At 38.3% G+C, this 18,160-nt stretch overlaps 3 protein-coding genes across 5 annotated transcripts in view; 2 read left to right on the forward strand and 1 right to left on the reverse strand.

Annotated features, from left to right (window-relative positions):
* Positions 1-13,359, reverse strand: part of LOC142342359 (uncharacterized) — a 77,728-nt gene extending 64,369 nt beyond the window's left edge. The window contains exon 1 of the mRNA XM_075393661.1: positions 13,345-13,359. The gene's annotated coding sequence lies outside the window, so the exon portion shown is untranslated. The remainder of the gene's footprint in view (positions 1-13,344) is intronic.
* Positions 1-18,160, forward strand: part of LOC142342349 (uncharacterized) — a 337,600-nt gene that overhangs the window by 45,291 nt on the left and 274,149 nt on the right. The window lies entirely within an intron of this gene.
* The window catches only part of LOC142342327 (uncharacterized), a 53,818-nt gene that overhangs the window by 17,751 nt on the left and 17,907 nt on the right, over positions 1-18,160 (forward strand). For all 3 annotated transcript variants that reach the window (XM_075393628.1, XM_075393636.1, XM_075393641.1), the window contains 3 exons: positions 1,443-1,718; positions 14,563-14,733; positions 15,001-15,195. In XM_075393628.1, coding sequence (XP_075249743.1) covers positions 1,443-1,718; positions 14,563-14,733; positions 15,001-15,195 — 642 coding nt within the window. The remainder of the gene's footprint in view (positions 1-1,442; positions 1,719-14,562; positions 14,734-15,000; positions 15,196-18,160) is intronic.

Genomic DNA, 18,160 nt, shown 5'->3' on the forward strand with positions numbered 1-18,160 from the left:
ATTGTTCAATTGATCTGCTGGTCAGGTTCATTAGTTCTGTCTTTCATTCAAATACTTGGATTGTATTTCAGGACTTGTTCTGCTATGTTTTTTACAATTCAAAGAATTTGAATTGTATTGGGGCGCTGTCTTTTTTTTTTTAAGATCTGTTCACACATTTTCATCATTTTTGAAGTCAAATTGGAGTAGTGATTTTGGTCACGCCGAAACAGGAAATGGAGCGAAAAAGCGAGTGGTTTTGCGGCGTGAATTTTTTTCGCTCTAATTTTACAGTAGATTGAGAAAACGGTGTTTGAACAAAAATTCGGTTTCTCGGTAGTGGTTTTTTGTTCACATGCGGCAATTTCTCTCAGATCTTTACTGTTTTTTCGATTTTTCGGATCGGATTTTTTTCTAAATGGTTTTCCCAATCCATTCAAATCCTTTCTAGGCCTAGTTTTTTGTTTGAATTAAATTTTCATTTCTCGCTAGTGGTTTTTTTTGTTCACATGCGGCATTTTGACATTGATTTTTTGTTTTTTTTTTTCTTACTTTTTTTCTAATTTTTTTCAAAATGGTTTTCTCAATTCACTCATAGTCCATTCTAGGTTTAGTTTTTCTGTTAAGTCAATGAAAATTCTTTGAATTGTACGTCAGGACTTGTCCTGCTATGTTTTTTTATTTCGTCATGATTTTTGTTACGACCATATGACATCACAGCCACTTTTTGTTCATTCGTTCATGCAATTTCAACTGAATTGCATGTGTGACGTCATTTTTCGCTCTTAGTTGAGCAAGTTTATTTGTTCATCTTTTTTCGCTTTACCATTTTGCCGCTTTTTCGACATTTTGCGTGAAATCTTTTTTACTTCTCTAGGCTAGTTTCTCTCTTCTCTCATTCTGCTAAAAGTGAATTTGAACATCAGTTGCTAAGCAAAGCAATTCAAAATGAACAGAGTCGGTATAAAAAATTGAAGTCAGAAATAGAAACGGGATAAACCCATAAAGCCCAATTTTAGATGCCCGCTATTTGAACGTCGTTCCTATAAGTCTTAGTTACCACCTCTAATGCTTATTGGTGTTGATAGTAGCCCATGTAGCCTCCCTCTAAGAAACAGAAGTATGTTCAACTACGAAATGCCATCAAAATAAATCGGACTTAAAAAATATTTTTGTACAAAAATCTTTTTTTTTCAATATATTCTATTCGTTCAATCCCAATCGTGCTTATTGGAATCAACGGCGGCTATTTTCCGGCAATCTGCCGGGTGTGTTTCTTGATTGCTTTCAAAGTCGGTACGGTTGCGATGAAATGTAAAATTTTCAATGACGATAGGCTGTGAGCTTTTTCCTCACTAGTTTAAAGTATCTATCTCACAAAGAATAAGTCAGTTATTTAATATACAGGCGTAATAGTAAATTTAATAACAGACGTGAAGTAAAAGAACAACTCTTGTTTGTAGGAGCCTTCAACTATTCTGGCAAGAACAACATGGGACCGGGGATGGTGCCGGGAGGTGGCCAAGGTGGTCCCGTGAACGCTGGAGGACCTGGCATGGTGGATCAGATGGGAGGACAGATGCATCAGCAGGGCTCCAACCTCAATAGACAGTCCACGGGTCAGGGAGGGTCCACAGGGTCTGCTCCTGAATTAAGAGAATATAACGGCAATAATGGAGTACAAATGGGAGGCATGCAGCCTCACATGATGCAGCAACATCCTAATCAAATGCAACAAGGTTTGCGCCACAATTTAATCGGATTATTTGGCAAATTTTGAATTCGCTAGTATCATTGCGATATAGAGATGAATTATTGGACTCGAAGAGGAGTTTTGGTTTTCTTTGCACCGGAAGTACCGGAGTTTTTTTTTGCACCGGAAATACCGGAGTTTTTTTTGCACCGGAAGTACTATTTGTTCAGGAGGCGTTGACCCAAATTTTTGTTATCGGGAAAGTTGCATGTTCTTGCGCTGCGTTGAATGAATGACATAGGCTTTGTAGCAATTATATTGGCCCTGTCGGTCTTTTTTTATGCTAATTTTCGCTTGACCGATTTTTCGTCTGACGCTTTTGACTTTTCGTCCTAAAAAACGGATAAACAGGTAGCGCCCAGAGGGCAGTAAGTGCTCTAAGAACCTTTCAGCTCTGTTTCAGCTGAAAGGCTCTAAGAGCACTTAACCCCCCCCCCCCCCCGTGGCTACTGACGAACAACCGATCGCTAAAAACGCAATTTTATTAATAGCCGCCCTCATCTTCTCAGCCGGCTATTATAGCGCTCCTATTTTTTTTTTTACAATTCAAAGAATTTGAATTGTATTGGGGCGCTGTCTTTTTTTTTTTTTTTAAGATCTGTTCACACATTTTCATGATTTTTGAAGTCAAATTGGAGTAGTGATTTTGGTCACGCCGAAACAGGAAATGGAGCGAAAAAGCGAGCGGTTTTGCGGCGTGAATTTTTTTTCGCTCTAATTTTAAAGTAGAGTGAGAAAACGGTGTTTGAACAAAAATTCGGTTTCTCGGTAGTGGTTTTTTGTTCACATGCGGCAATTTCACTCTGATTTTTACTGTTTTTTCGATTTTTTGGATTGGATTTTTTTCTAAATGGTTTTCCCAATCCATTCACAGCTCATTCTAGGCCTAGTTTTTTATTTGAATTAATTTTTCATTTCTCGCTGGGGGTTTTTCTGTTCACATGCGGCATTTTGATATTGATTTTCTGTTTTTTTCTTATTTTTTTGATATCATTTTTTTAAAAATGGTTTTCTGAATTCACTCATAGACCATTCTAGGTCTAGTTTTCCTGTTTAGTCAATGAAAATTCTTTGAATTGTACGTCAGGACTTGTCCTGCTATGTTTTTTTACTTCGTCGAATAAAAAAATGTTTCGCTTTACCTCATTTTGCCGCCTTTTCAACATTTTGCGTGAAATCTTTTTGACTTCTCTAGGCTAGTTTATCTCTTCTCTCATTCTGCTAAAAGTGATTTTGAACATCAGTTGCTCAGCAAAGCAATTCAAAATGAAAAGAGTCAGTATAAAAAATTGAAGTCAAGAAGTAGAAACGGGATAAACCCATAAAGCCCAATTTTAGATGCCCGCTATTTGAACGTCGGTCCTATAAGTATTAGTTACCTCTCTCTAATGCTTATTGTTATTGATAGTAGCCCCTGTAGCCTCTCTCTAAGAAACAGAAGTATGTTCAACTACGAAATGCCATCAAAATAAATCGGACTTAAAAAATGTTTTTGTACAAAAATCTTTTTTTTTTCAATATCTTCTGTTATTTCAATCCCAATCATGCTTATTGGAATCAACGGCGGCTATTTTCCGGCAATCTGCCGGGTATGTTTATTAATAGCCGCCCTCATCTTCTCAGCCGGCTATTATAGCGCTCCTATTTTTTTTTTACTTCGTCGAATAAAAAAATGTTTCGCTTTACCTCATTTTGCCGCCTTTTCAACATTTTGCGTGAAATCTTTTTGACTTCTCTTGGCTAGTTTCTCTCTTCTCTCATTCTGCTAAAAGTGATTTTGAACATCAGTTGCTCAGCAAAGCAATTCAAAATGAACAGAGTCAGTAGAAAAAATTGAAGTCAGAAATAGAAACGGGATAAACCCATAAAGCCCAATTTTAGATGCCCGCTATTTGAACGTCGTTCCTATAAGTCTTAGTTACCACCTCTAATGCTTATTGGTGTTGATAGTAGCCCCTCTAGCCTCTCTCTAAGAAACAGAAGTATGTTCAACTACGAAATGCCATCAAAATAAACCGGACTTAAAAAAATATTGTACAAAAATCTTTTCTTTTCAATATCTTCTATTCTTTCAATCCCAATCATGCTTATTGGAATCAACGGCGGCTATTTTCCGGCAATCTGCCGGGTATGTTACTAATTTTTACAATTTTTTTTTCAAGCTTTTTGAAAATTTTTCTCATTTTTTGAATGCTTTCGGCCCGAGGTGTCACGGAACCTCCTCTAGGGTTTTATAAAATGTAACTGCATAGTTTCTAGTGGTAGTGGAATGGATTCAACATATTAACATTACGAATTTTAGCATTTTTTGACAAAACGCGCAAATTTTTTCAATTTTTTTGACATTGATTTTTCATTATTCACGTCTCTCCGGACGCAGGGGCCAGAAAACGTCCTAAGCGTTTTGATCATAACTTACTGAAAAAATTTTGCCATGGAATAGCTTTCAATTTTTTAATATGACAAGTTTTTGCAATTTTTTTAAACTTGCATTTTTGTCTGTTTTTAGGTTTCTCGAGCCTCAAGAGCCGAGGAACCTCCTCTAGGGTGTGCCAATAGGTCACTGTATAAATTATAAATGTAATGGAATGTTTTTCATGATTTCAACACCACCAATTTTAACATTTTTTTTACAAAACATTCAATTTTTTCACATTTATTGTCATTAACCCGGTTTTTCAGGCTAACAGAAAATCTCCCTTAGGGTCTGATAATAAGTTACCAGAGAATGTTTTTTGGTCATGGTTTAGTTTTCAACTTTTATTATTACAATTTTTAGCAGTTTTTTTTATGCAACTTGCAATTTTTAGGTTTCCCCAGCCTCAAGAGCCACATAACCTCTAGGGTTTGATTATAGGTTATTGCATAGCTTCTAGATGTAATGGAATGTTTTTCGAATTTTAAATATCAGCAATTTTTAAAAGAATTTTTTTCTAGGGTAGACTGAAAAGTGAGCGTCTATAGTCCCGTTGTCTGTCCTCTCCAATTCAATATTTTGTGCAGTAATTTGTATATTATTCATTGGAGAAATTAATTCTTTCTTTCTTGCTTTCTTTTCAAGTTTTTTGAATCATTTTGAATTTTACATTTTTTCCGTTACCAGGGTCCCAGGGACCTCCTCAAAGGTTTGATAATAAACTACTGCATAGCTTCTGGAGTCAATGAAATGGTTATCATTATTTTAAGGACTCCAGCTTTAGCAATTTTTTGATAAAATTTATTTTTCAAGTTTTTGGAAATTTATTATCATGTTCCAAGTTTATGGATCTTTATGAGCCAGTGAAACTATTTAAAGCTTAAAATTGGGATACTGGATACTCTTTTGAGACAATAAAATGGTTTTGAAGATTTTAATGTTATGAATTTCAGCAAGATTTAATTAAAATTTGAGTTTAACGATCATTAGTGGCCAACGAAGTTTTTCAAGTCTTGTAGATGGGTTACTTGACATAACCCCAGAGACAAAAAATAGTTTTGAACTTTTCCACTGCGAGATCTGGAAGCTTTTTAAAATTTCGTAAATATTTAAATATCAGTTTTTTATTTGATTTATTTACTAACAAGGCTAGAAAACGAAAAGTTGCAGAGTCGAATCGAGCTAAAGCTAGCGTCACTAAACCGTGGCTAGCTACTGACGAAGGCAACCGCTCGCCGGTCGGTTGAGATCAATTCGCCCGACGTTAGTCGGTTATGTTAAATATTTTTGATCGGTGCACCTATATGTTGCCTTCTAGAATTGATATTGAGAGCTTCATAATGCGTTCTAAGGGCAAAATTGGCTAATATTTCTCTCTATTATTTAGGCGCTCTCCTTTTTTAAAACTCGCGCTAATTATTATTCAGGCGCTCTCCTTTTTGCCCCAGGTTTTTTGTCTGACTTACCTCACTCACTGTTTCAACTGAATGGATTTTAAAATCTCATCCATTGAATTACGTAATGTAGGGAATACGACCAAAGTCAAAAGAGCAGAATCAAAAGAAACGGGATAAACATAAAGCTCGGTCCTTAAGTCCTGCATTAGGTTATCAAAGTTTATTAAAGCGATTGCTAGCTGGCGTTAGTATTGCGCCTAATTGTTTTTAAAGTTAACCAAATTTGCAGAATTTGCACACCAAATCAGAACTTTTTGACACTTGGAAAAATTCTGTCAATTTATATCTCTTAAATTCTGTTCCAATCCCAATGTGCGTCAAGCGGGTCAACGGCGGCTATTTTCCGGCAGTTTGCGGGCTATGTTTGTGAGCGTGTGCGTATTTTTTGTGCAAATTTTTTGCATGATGTTCATGCTCTTTTTAATTGCTCTCAAACGAAGTTTGTAGCAATTATATTAGTCCTGTTGGTCTTTTTTTATGCGATTTTTCGCTTGACCGATTTTTCGTCTGACGCTTTTGACTTTTTGTCCTCAAAAACGGGATAAACAGGTAGCGCCCAGCGGGCATTAAGTGCTCTTAGAGCCTTTCAGCTCTGTTTCAGCTCAAACTGTTTTGGAGACTTATACTTATACTTATGGTGTGAAGGGCGGTTCTGAGAGGTTGAGAACCCCCCCCCCCCCGTTGACCCCCATCCCCACCGCGCTGTTCCCCCCCCCCCCAACCCAGTGTTGCCCCCATCAGCCCCCAGTGCACCCCCCCCCCCCCCCGTGGCTAGCTACTGACGAAGCCAACCGCTCGCCGGTCGTTTGAGAGCAATTCGCCCGACGTTAGTCGGTTATGTTTTATAGCTTTTTTTCTTGTGTCATATAACAATGACGCTCCGTAAATAACCCTTAGAATACTGTCTACCTTCTCATGCATAGGTTCTCACTGAAGGTCAAGTCAAGGACGTCTATGGCGGTTATTATCCGGAAATCTGCCGGAATTTTTAATTAGCGATCGTATCATTTCTCAAGACGAAACGGCACAAAATTCGTTGGTCAGACAAAAAACGGGCAGAAAAAAATTGACTTCAATTGCTCCCGAATGAGAGGCAATTATGGTAAACTTGTGTCTTTTTTATGCAAATTTTTTGCTTGACCGTTTTGTGCTTTTCTAGAATATTCTTTGACTTCTCAATTGATTTTCACGCACTTCTTGATTTTGAGTGATTTCAATTGCTCTCACTCCGAAATTAAGTTTGTTTTGCAAACAAAACCGATTGTTGAAGACTCGAAGATAAGGCCGTGATAGCCGAGTGGCTAATACCTCAAGAAGTCGGGGACTTAATAGGGTGAGGTTCAAATCCTACCGTCGGCTGATGTTTTCGTTTCGCACTCATAAAGAAATTTATCCAGGCCCCTGATTTAAATTGCGCCGACTGTAATTCGAGAGTAATTTTTCCGACGTCAGTCCGGTTATGTTAAATAAGTGGTTTTAGTTTTTTGCGATTAGTTGCTGATTCAGGAGATGAAAGCGGCAACTTGTTTTTGCTAGTTAACTGAAATTGAGTTTGTGAAGTCATTGGTACTTTTAAGCGTTAGAATAGTGAGAATAGTGGTTTATAGCCACATATTTGGAACGGTTATAGCCTTGGCGCACAATTCTTATTTGCTCTCAAACGAAGTTTGTTACAATTATTAATAGCCGCCCTCATCTCAGCGGGCTATTATAGCGCTCCTAATTTTTTTTTGTCGAACAAAAATTTGTTTTGCATTACCTCATTTTGCCGCTTTCGACATTTTGTGTGAAATCTTTTTGACATCTCTAGAGTAGTTTCACTTTTTTCTCATTCTGCTCAAAGTACTTTTAAACAGCAGTTGCTCAGCAAAGCAATTCAAAATGAACAGAGTATAAAAAAGAAATACAAACGGAATAAACCCATAAAGCCCAATTTTGTTCTTATAGCTTTGTTCTTATAAGTCCAAATTCTCCTGTCTAACGCTTATTGGTATTGATACTAGCCCCTGTATCATCTCACTAAGAAACAAGAGTATGTTTAACTACAAAATTACATCAAAAGGGTTCGCTTTAAAAAATGTTCTTGTACTAAAATCATTTTTCATTATTTTCTGTTCTTTCAAACCCAATCGTTTTCATGGGAATCAATGGCAGCTATTTCCGGCAATATGTGGGGAATGTTTTCCCCGTCGGTTATCTTTGCAATTTCATTAAATTTCGCTGCCTTTTCTCTTCCAAAATAGGAAAAGCTGGTTAGGCCCGAGGGCATTAAGTTAATGAACTGTTAGTTTTCAAATAGTTTTGCTAGCGTCTATGCTGTTTGGCGAAACTGCTGTGGAGACCTATATTTGCCGTTTGAATGTGAATTAGAAACTTGCTCTCCAATCAGAAGCAAATATTGTAAACGTGTGGCTTTTCTAGAATAATATTTGACTTCTCAAGTGACTTTTTCACGCACTTCTTTTTTATTTTGAGTGATTTCAATTGCTGTCACTCCGAAATAAAGTTCGCTCAAACAGAACCGATTGTTAGAGAGCCGATGACAAGGCCTTGATAGCCGAGTGGTTAAGGCCTGTCGAGATGGCGGAAGCTAGTTTTTAATTTGCTCTTTGCGCTCACTACTTTAATTTTTGAACACCGAAGCAAAAACGTTAAAGCAATCGCAAAAGTTTTTCATCAAATTTTTAATTTGAGCAAATAAACAATTTGGGTTTTGTCTCTGATTTGTTTAATTTTTGAAATTTGTGTTGTGCCTGATTGTACTTCAACAGTTACTTAAGGAGACATGCAAATTTGACACATTGTTTTTTTTGAGACAGGAGTTTTGTTTTGAATATAACAGCCAAAATTTTTATCAGGTAAGTTGTGAATTTAGCAATTTTTCAACTTAATGGAAGTTTTGTTCGCGTCGTTGCTTGTGATTCATAGTTGAAATTTACTTTTGTCCTGCACATTTTTTTAAAACTGACCTCTGTTTGTGTTTGACGGGTCATTGCAGGATTTTAAATGACTTGCAATTTTGCTATTTTCTTTTTAAGACATAGACGCCAAAAAATGTAAAGAAAATTTTGAAGGCATTTGTCGGCTCGCAAATATGCTATTGTAACAAATTGCCGAAGATATGCAAGTTATGATTAATTAACGTTTTCTCGTACGAGTTTTTGAAGTGTTTGTATTGGTGATGTTGACTCATATCCCAATAGTTGTTGATATATTGTGTGGTATATTTACTTCAGAGGGTGACCTTTATATATCAGATCTACCTGCTGTTGTCTTTTTCAGTTGTTGTTGTTGTTGTTGTTGTTGTTTTGGATTCCCAGTTGGCCTGGAGGGGCCTGTGCCCCGCTGTATGTTCATAAATTTGTCCAGTTGTCTCTGCAACTCCGACAGTCGCAGCATAGCTGCCACGTGCAGACGTTGTTTTCGGAAAACCGATTTTCCACGTGCCACCACATGAGATTGATGATTTTGTTCTTTAGTCCAACTTAATGTCACTTTTCTCATGTATTCTGTTCACTACTCTAGCAGTTCTATAGACAAATTCAGTCCTTCATCGCTCAGTTTGTGTTTTATTTAACTTCAGCGTTACTTGCCCTCTGTTGTTCCATGATTGAATGGGTAGGTTGATTTTGTGCTCCTCAATGTCCTTGTAAAGTTTCGAAAGGAGCAGAAGATCATTCAATTGAATGAAGAGGGGAGGAGGTAGGACATTCAGTAGTCTCAACTGAGTTTTGTAGTCACCATGGTGGTGTCCGCACACCCATTTCAGTACCCGCCTTTAAAAATTTTTGAGCTTCCGTTCTGTTCTAGATTGGTACGCGCAATTCAGCCCGTAGAGCAAAACGGGTAGTATGACTGATTTGTCCTAGTGTCACCGAGAATTTGACATTGAAGGCAGCGTTTCCACTCAAGCAGTAGAATACTTTATTTGCTTTCTCGATTCGATGTGCGTACTCCAGTTTAGCCTGTCCGCAATGTAAGACTCCCAGGTGTTTCACTTTCCCAGGCTCCCCCAGCGGTTGTCAGTTTAGTGATAGACATGCGCGTGTCCCTCAAAAGTTGAGTAAATGGCATTTGTTGACTGCTAGTTTCATTTTAGTTGATTTGACCCTTTTCCCAATTCTCTTTATCAATTTGGACTTCTTCGTTTGATTTACCGATGGCTAGGATTTTTAGGTCGTCCGCAGAAATGAAAGGTTTACTGAAAGTATTAACATGGGGAAGATCGTTTATAAAGATGCAAAAGAGTAGAGAGCTTTGTGTTACTCCGCTTGTCACTTTAATCCTTTCGATGTGTGATCTTCAATTCGTATATATTGTTTTTGCTGATTTAGGTAGTCGTATAGGATGTCTAGGAAGCACCAACCTACGCCGATCCGATGTCACATAGTTTGGAGATGAGCTGTTCGTGGGGCACGGTGTCAAATGCTTTGGAAATGTCGCTGCAAAATGCAATGACTTGATCAGTTGGATCATTGTCCATGGCGACATATATTTCATTCAAGAATTGCAAGAGATTGCTCATCGCTGATCTTTTCCTGACGAAACCGTGTTGATTCTTCGACAGAAAATTTTTTAAGTGATTGTATAGCTGTACGTACATGCACTTTTCGAAAATCTTGCTCTCAATACAAAGGAGAGATATGGGTCGGTAGTTTTGACGAGTTTCGGATTGTCCTTTTTGTACACTGGTACTACGGCCGCTGTCTTCCAAAACAAGGGTTGTTTCCGGATACGTTTGAAATTTTTGAACATGGTGTTTAACGTTCTACGCATTTATTGCTTTGAAGAAGATTGGCGGTAGATTGTTGGGGCCCCGGGACTTCTTGATGTCAAGCTCGTCCCAAAAAATTCAATTGTTCCAACTGAGATTTTGAAGTTCTGGAGCTTGGCTTTCTGGTTTTGGTATCTGTTGACAGTGAATGTTGCTTTTGGTGCGAACACAGATTGGAAAATGATTTGAACAGTTCCGCTTTGCTCTGGGTTGTGCTTGCTGACTTTTTTTTATATTACAGTGTTTGGTATTTGAGGTGCTTTGTTTGTAATTCAAATGTTGATAGATTTCATTGGTGTTTCTAGTGCCGAACACTTTTTCCTGATACGCGATGCGATTGGCTTCGAAATTTTCAAGCACTTCCGCTTCAAGGGCACGCACTTTGTTCTTCCTGTAGGTAGTGGGGCGAGTAGCTAGGTTGATCCGTTGGGTATTCAGCCTTTTTATTTGATTTGAAGTGGGCTATCCAGGGGGAAGGCTTTGTCGGAATCAATTTCTTCTTAGAACATGGTTGTCGATGAGTGTCATGGCGTAGTCCTGGAATTCGTTGTACTTGTTATTTGCATTTGAGAAGCATAGAGGTTGGAAAGGGTTTGATGACATGTGGCACAGCATAGTCAAAAGTTTGCGTTGGTGATACTGTAGTAACGTTCTTTAGTTCGTTGTTCTCGTTGGTAATCAATTTCTACAGACGAAATAACAGGAAGATGATCACTACAGTCGTGTAGAGCCTTGAGACTGTTGTCACTTTGGGGGAATATCTCGCAGTTTTGTTAGAGCAGTACATCAAGGGTATTTTACCGCAAGTTGGGAAGTCAATAGCTTGTCTGAGGAGACGCTCTTCGAGGATGTCGAGGACGTACTGTTCCTCTTTGTCGGTGCTCAAATAAGCTCCCCAGTTCGTTGAGGGAAAATTTATATCGCCACATAATACTGCTTTCCGATTTTTGGGAATGGCCTCTAGTATACAATGGTAACATTCAACGTCATACCTGTACTGGCTGTTCTGCGGTGGATTTTAAAAATTGCAGATATATATCTCGCTGATCAACCTGATTTTGCATATTGTGCAACACTCAACATCCACCTTAATGTTCTCAGAGCATAACGAGTTTTTCACTGCAATCAAGGATCCGCCGTGCAGGTTAATATTACGGTGTTCTGTCTGACCGGTAGATAGGATAGTCGTTTAGTAGTTGTTCGGAGTCTGGGATGTCTGTGTTTAGCCAAGTCTCGCAGATGCATATAACGTTGTTCGAACCAAAGTTAATGGCGTTTGTCATTTTGAAACGTCTTTGGCAATCCAAGAGACTGCGGGCGTTAAACTGCAGGATCTGAAGGTGAGATAAACAAGTTTTGGTTTGATTGTTAGCGGTTTCGTTTAGTGGCACCTCTATTCCCTCGTTGTATAATATGAAGTTCCTTATATCCAGTTTATCCCTTTCAACGCATTGTTCAGTGGGTTCCTTACGCCTTTTAAGACAGATATTTTCTTTGCGCGAATCCTCAATTGAGAGGGCTCGCGAGACGAACACGTTCATGTCTTTCAGTTCTGGTTGTCGTTCCACACTTTTGGTCATAACAAAGTTGACGGCAGTGGCACTAGGCAAAGTGACAAGAACAGCACGCGGTTTGGGTCTTTCCTTCTGGAATTTTTCCAGCCGCCTGAGGTTGACAATTTCAGCTTCCACTCCTATGGTTTTTAAAAAGTGGGTTACATGTTCATGTGTTGGGACAAAATTCTGTTCACGAGTTTTGTCTGGATCTGCTGGGATCCCTTGTACTCTAAAACTCATTTGAATGTTGTGGGAAAGACTTATGTTGCCCTCTTTTGGGGGTTGTGACATAGTCACTTTTTGTTGTCCTCTACTTTATTGACTACGCTGTCATAACTTTCTTCCACTATTTCGTGTTTTCCGCATTGCTTCGTTGATCTTCTCTGCCACTAAATTAGTTATTTTTGCTTCAATGCTTTCCATTTTTGCTGTCACATTGAGTTAGTCGATATTATCATTTACTTGCATCAGAGTTCGGATCCGGATGAAGGCATCTCTTTCGTTGTTGTTGACGCGCGCAGTACAAAGCAGCATTGCATTTTGTCCTAACTCCTTGATTCCGTTAAGAGCTACTGGCGATAGCCCCGTGCAGGCTGGTTCAAGATGTAGATGACAATTGCATGCCACGCAATTGAAGGTCTGATCGTGGTTTGGAATGTTTTTCTTGCAAGTTCTACAAGAACGAGTCATTTTGACTAGAGCTAGTTGCTTGGAAAGTTGCTGGAGAGGGTGTAAAAGGGGGATTCAGTCACCGTTGGCCCAGTATTTAAACGGTGCCTTTGGTGAACAGAAAGGACAGAGAAGGATTGACTTATCAGACAACTTATTAGGTAGGCCAATTGGTTTCTTAGATATTTCCCCTCCCCTTGGCCCAGTTATTAAGCGGCGCCGTAGGAAGGTTTAGTGTAATCGGGATTGTTCTGTTTCCGCTTTGACAGAAGATCCTTTGTTTGGTGAAGTACTGGGATTCGGGTTTTGAGTAGGTCTTTGAAAAGGTCGGGAGCTGTGGACGTTGGCGTCTTTCTTTGGGCGTACACGATTGCCACCAGGTTTGGGATTTGTTCCTGTTCCTTTAGAAGATGAGCTGCCGTTAGTGGGGTTCTGGGATGCTTAGGGTGGGACGTCACGCTGTTGTTGATGACGTCGTGCCACAGGATCACAGAGGGTGGTGATATCAAAGACACTCTTACCGAGCTGGGCTTCTGGTTGAACACAGACCTGGGACTGACTCAATGCGTATTGGGAGGGTCCTTCTGAAATCTGGTGACCTCTTGAGGATCACACTTCTTCCAAATTGCTCTTGAGTGGCAGGGTATTTGTCAAGAGCTCTGCTCAGTGAACTGGCAGCTATCACGAAGTTCATATGAGGACCACAACTGCTGTCCCAGAAAGTCAATATCAATCTGAAACTATTTAATAAGTTTTTTTCCCACTGGCTGTCACTTTTCGTCCTTCAGAAGGTTACAAACAGGAAAAGCTCGGTGGGGTGGGCTCATTATGTTCTAGAGTCTTATGGCTGACTAGTCTCTACGTGTGCGATTCACCGAACTCTTTAGGAGTCATAAACTCATAGTGTGAAGGCCAGTTCGTAGAATTTGACTCCAGGCACCCTTTCAAACTTCGAATTAAAGTTGTCCACGAAATGGCATTTTGCATTTTTTGTTCGTGGACGGTGACCACCATTTTTTTTACTAAATTGAATTTAATTTGTTTACCAGCAACAGTAAAAGTTCAATATAACAACTATACTACCTAGAGGGAAAACTCAAATAGCTTTACAGTTAATCTGGAGAGTTTCCTGAAGTGATGACGCAAACAGGAAAAGGACGACGATAAACTCCCATATAGCTTTTCTTAGAAAAAACTTATTAGGTAGCGTGGTTTTATCGACAAAATATAGGTAAACAAATTTCTTATTGTATGTTTTTGATTCGCTATGATTTAACTTCTGAAATTTGTATGCGTTTCAAGAGGTTTTTTTGTACCAGCGCGCAACTTTATCGAGTAAATAGATGATAATTGAGCCCGATAGTTGATTACAAATAAATCGGGTTCGATTTGTAAATGACCTCACTGCAAAGAAACTTTTAGCAAGAATTCTATTGTTCTTATTGTGACTAGTCGAAAAACAATTATAGCTACTAGCGAAAGCGGTCTTAACTTCACGATGATGAGCCAGAGTTAAACTGAACCTGAGACGCTTTTTTCTGACTGGGTATGTAAGGTAAGAGTTTAGCTATTAGAATTATATATACTCTGTAATTAAATTTTTTTTGCATTGAGTTCAATGTAACTCGGCTAAAGGTTTGCTTTAACGTCTCTTTTGAATGACTCCAGGCAATGTGAAACAGCATTCAATTTGTAAGCTTCGTCTATACTTAATTTAAGAGGTAAATTGGATGGCCAAATAGAAAATAACGAGACAGCGTTTTTATATAGTACTCAAGTTAAATTTTGCAAAATAAAGGAAAGATCGAAAAATTCGTATTTTAAGATTTTAATATAAAATAGACGATCCAAAAATCACGCCAGTCAGTATAAGACGTTGTGATCAATTACTATAACAGGTTATGAATTTTTCGGTAGCTCAGTTACTCGCGAGTGTCTGAATGTTGAATTGTTGACAGGTATGTCGATGCACGCGTCCAGCACAGGCGTCTACTCCCCTCCCTACATTGGGGCTCTGAGAACTAACTCGGACCCTGCCCTCATCATAACAGCCATGATGATGCCCAATTCTGGACTGGAGATCAAGGACAGAATGTGGCTCAAAATCACAATACCCAACGCCTTCCTCGGTAGATACACATGCAAACACTCATCTATCACTGTTTGTTAAAAGTTCATATTCTGTTATTAGTTATTAAAATAAGGATTATGAGTTGTAAATTGTTGATAATAGATCGAATAACTGGCGCAGAAAAAGACTGGTAAAAGGGGCCAGCTTCGTCTAACCTTCAGTCTGCTTTCAATGCTCTCTCGCCAAACGTCGTACGAATTCACTACAACAATTCATATGAAAGTCTTACAGAATTGAAGCTTCCACGTGATACTGTTCTTTTTAGGGCGTCACTTTGTGCAGTGGCTGTACGAGAAGGTGGCGGGATTTTCCTCTCGCAACGAGTCGAGGACAATGGCCAAGAGACTACTGAAGGAGGGATATCTCAAACACACAACTGGGAAGAGTACATTCTCTGAGCAGTGCTACTATGTTTTCAATCTCGAGAGAATCAGTTCCTCATCTGCACCGTCTGCTGCTCGTGAGTACTCCAATCCTGGTGCCCCGCCCGAACAAACTTTAGATCTTAAGATAATTTTAGCTCTTAATCACGACAGAAGGAGCTCTTTACGTTTTTCTTTTCTTCTGACCTCGTAGAGGAAGGGAAGGAACTCTGGACTAGCCCGGCTTTTGATTCTTTCAATTTTGAGCGTCGTTTCAATGCGTTACTAGTAGCCGCGATAGTGAACTAATATTGGCCTTGTCTTGTTTTTTACAATTCAAAGAATTTGAATTGTATTGGGGCACTGTCTTTTTTCTCGGAGTATTGGTTTTATTTTTTGCTGAAAGTACTATTTGGTAAGGCGGCGTTTTGACCTAAAATCTAAAGTAACTGAAATTTTTGTGTGAACTAATTGTTGCTGAGCGAGAAAATTTTTTGTCCTGATGTTGCTTTCAGTGAATGGCTTTTCGATTGTAAAAAAAATGTGAAGGGATCATATAGATAAGTCCACTCCACCACCAGCCCTCCACCTCATGCCACCCGAAACGCAGAACTTTTAACCTCCCGCGCTGCTCCCACATGCTTACGCCACGCCCCCTTCAATTAAGCTAAAGCTAGCTTTAACGGACGAAGAATTTGCTCTATAACTAAACCTACAGTAGTTTGAGATCAGTTTTCCCGACTTTAGTAAGTTTTGTTTTCTTCTAACCGGATGATGGTTATGTAATTTTACTGAACCTCCAATGCTGAATAATCTACTTGTAATAAAAATGCACTTGTTTTTCTGCTTCGATTGTTTCAACTTGATCTTTTCACTTTAAAATTATAAAGCTTTTTCGTTGCTTTTATTTTGCAATGTGTCCGTAATCTCCACATTCTAACATTTAATACCTTTTTCTGTCTCGCAAATATCTAGGTGTGCTGTTGCCATAATCTATAGTTTTTAATAGCCGTGTCAGCAATTCCAGGCGGCTATTATAGCGCTCCTAATTTTTTACTTCGTCTAACAGATTTTTGTTTCGTCTTACCCTGACTTCTTGGAATTGACTTTTTCAATGACTTCAGTGACTTCCACTGCTTTGCAGTTAAAACTTGTGTTTGTGACGTCTTTTTTGCTTTTAGTTCAATTGCGTGACTTACCTCATTCAAAAAATGACTTCTGAACTCACTTATGGAACTTTAAATTTCATGAATATTTACTAATTAAAGGTCAATAGTGTGCATCTAAGTAGTGTCAAACTTATATGCCCTAAGTCCTGAGTAATAGAGTCTTGAGTTTTAGTATCGAATATTAATTTTGAAAAAGCTCCATTAGGGCTTTTTCCTTTTAGAGCAAATGTGTCATAAAAATGACAGTCCGAATCTAACCCAAAAAGTCTAGTGCTCTATTAAAAAGCTGGTGGTCGATCTGTCAATCTTATTTCTTTAGTTGTTTCAGTTCATGGTAGGCCACAAGCGTCTATCGCGCCTATTTTCCTGCAATCTGCCGGCTATGTTTTGCTCAAGTTTTGTGAACTGTTTAAAAATTTAAAATTTTCATTCAGAATTTCCTTTTTCAGTTTTGACTGATATTTATGAAACGTTACAAGAGAAATTATAGTTAATTTTTTGAAATTGCTGTGACGTAAAAACGAAAAGTCCTGTTTTCTTGACCCAGTTCTTTTGGCCCAGTTCTTTATCTAACCAGTTTTTGTTAATTTTGAAGATGTTGACTGTTTGTCAAAGTTCTGAAAGACGTTTCTTGTAATACAAAGTTTTGCGGTTTTCAGATTTCACAATTTTAGAGTTTTCTCTGTTAAAATTTTGAAACTGCTACGTTTTGTGTGATCTCTGAAAGACTTCGTAATTGTTTTTTGTTTGCTTTTTTTAATAAGTTCAATGCAGAATTTTCTCGTTTCGACTGGGGTTTCAACTTTTACTTAATATTTATGTTAACACCGATGAGGCCAATCATAATTATTTTCAGACAAAAGATAGTTTTTTGCTGCATTGAGGGTTTTGTTCTGGTCGGTCAACGATTCGAGTCGCTTCCGGAGCTCTTCCCAATGAATTTCTGAAGATCTCTTTGCACATTTTTATGATTTTGCATGTCGAGAATTCAATTATTATGAGAAAATCCGGTCATGCCGTAAAAGCAAGACGAGCAAAAAATTGAGTGGTTTTGCGACGTGAATTTTATTTACTCGAGGCTCAAGTTAATGTGAGAAAAGTTTGTTTGAACAAAAAAACGATGGTGTGTTTGTTTTCTCGATGGTGGTGTTTGATTCACATGCGGTACTTTGAGTTTGATTTTTTAATAGCCGCACAGCGATAGCTGGGGCTATTATTGGCCTTCTCTTGGTTTTTTATTTCTTCGTCAAGATTTTTGTTACGACCATATGACGTCAAAATTGCTTCAAATCTGCTTTTGAATCATTCGTTCATGCAATTGTGTCATTTCTCACTCTTATTGGAGCGAGTTTTTTTCGTTTGCGTGAAGAGGTTTTTGGTCACACGTGACTTACCTCGCTCTCAAAATGACTTTCTGACTCTGAAACTGACAATTTCAATTCAAAGAGATTAGGAGTTCTGTTCAATTCAAAGAGATAAGGTGAAGTGAGTGCGTGTCACTCTAATTGAAGGTTTTTCGAGAGCAGATAATAGAAGCAGCAATAACTTATACGGATTCGTAATCAAAATATAACATCTCAGATTTAACAAAAAAACTTTCTCTTTGGTCTGTTTCTGTTTTTAAGACTGCAGATCTACAAAGATATTGCGGCTATTTCTGGCAATCTGCCAGCTATGTTTTTTTTCTGTTCTTGAGTTTTTGATAGTTTTTTGTTCTAAATGGTTTTTGAAATCCAATCATATCGTTTTCTTTTTTCTAGGTCTTGTTTTTTGTTTAATCAATATATATTTTTTAATTTGTGGTTCAGCTTGTTGTCCTGCTGTTTTTCAAGTTTTTTGTCAACGACCAGGTGGCGTTACTATCACTTCAAATCGACTTTTTCTTTTTCCATTC

This window comes from Convolutriloba macropyga, chromosome 1 (assembly GCF_964194025.1).
Source record: "Convolutriloba macropyga chromosome 1, txConMacr16.3, whole genome shotgun sequence".
NCBI classification, from domain to species: Eukaryota; Metazoa; Xenacoelomorpha; order Acoela; family Convolutidae; genus Convolutriloba; species Convolutriloba macropyga.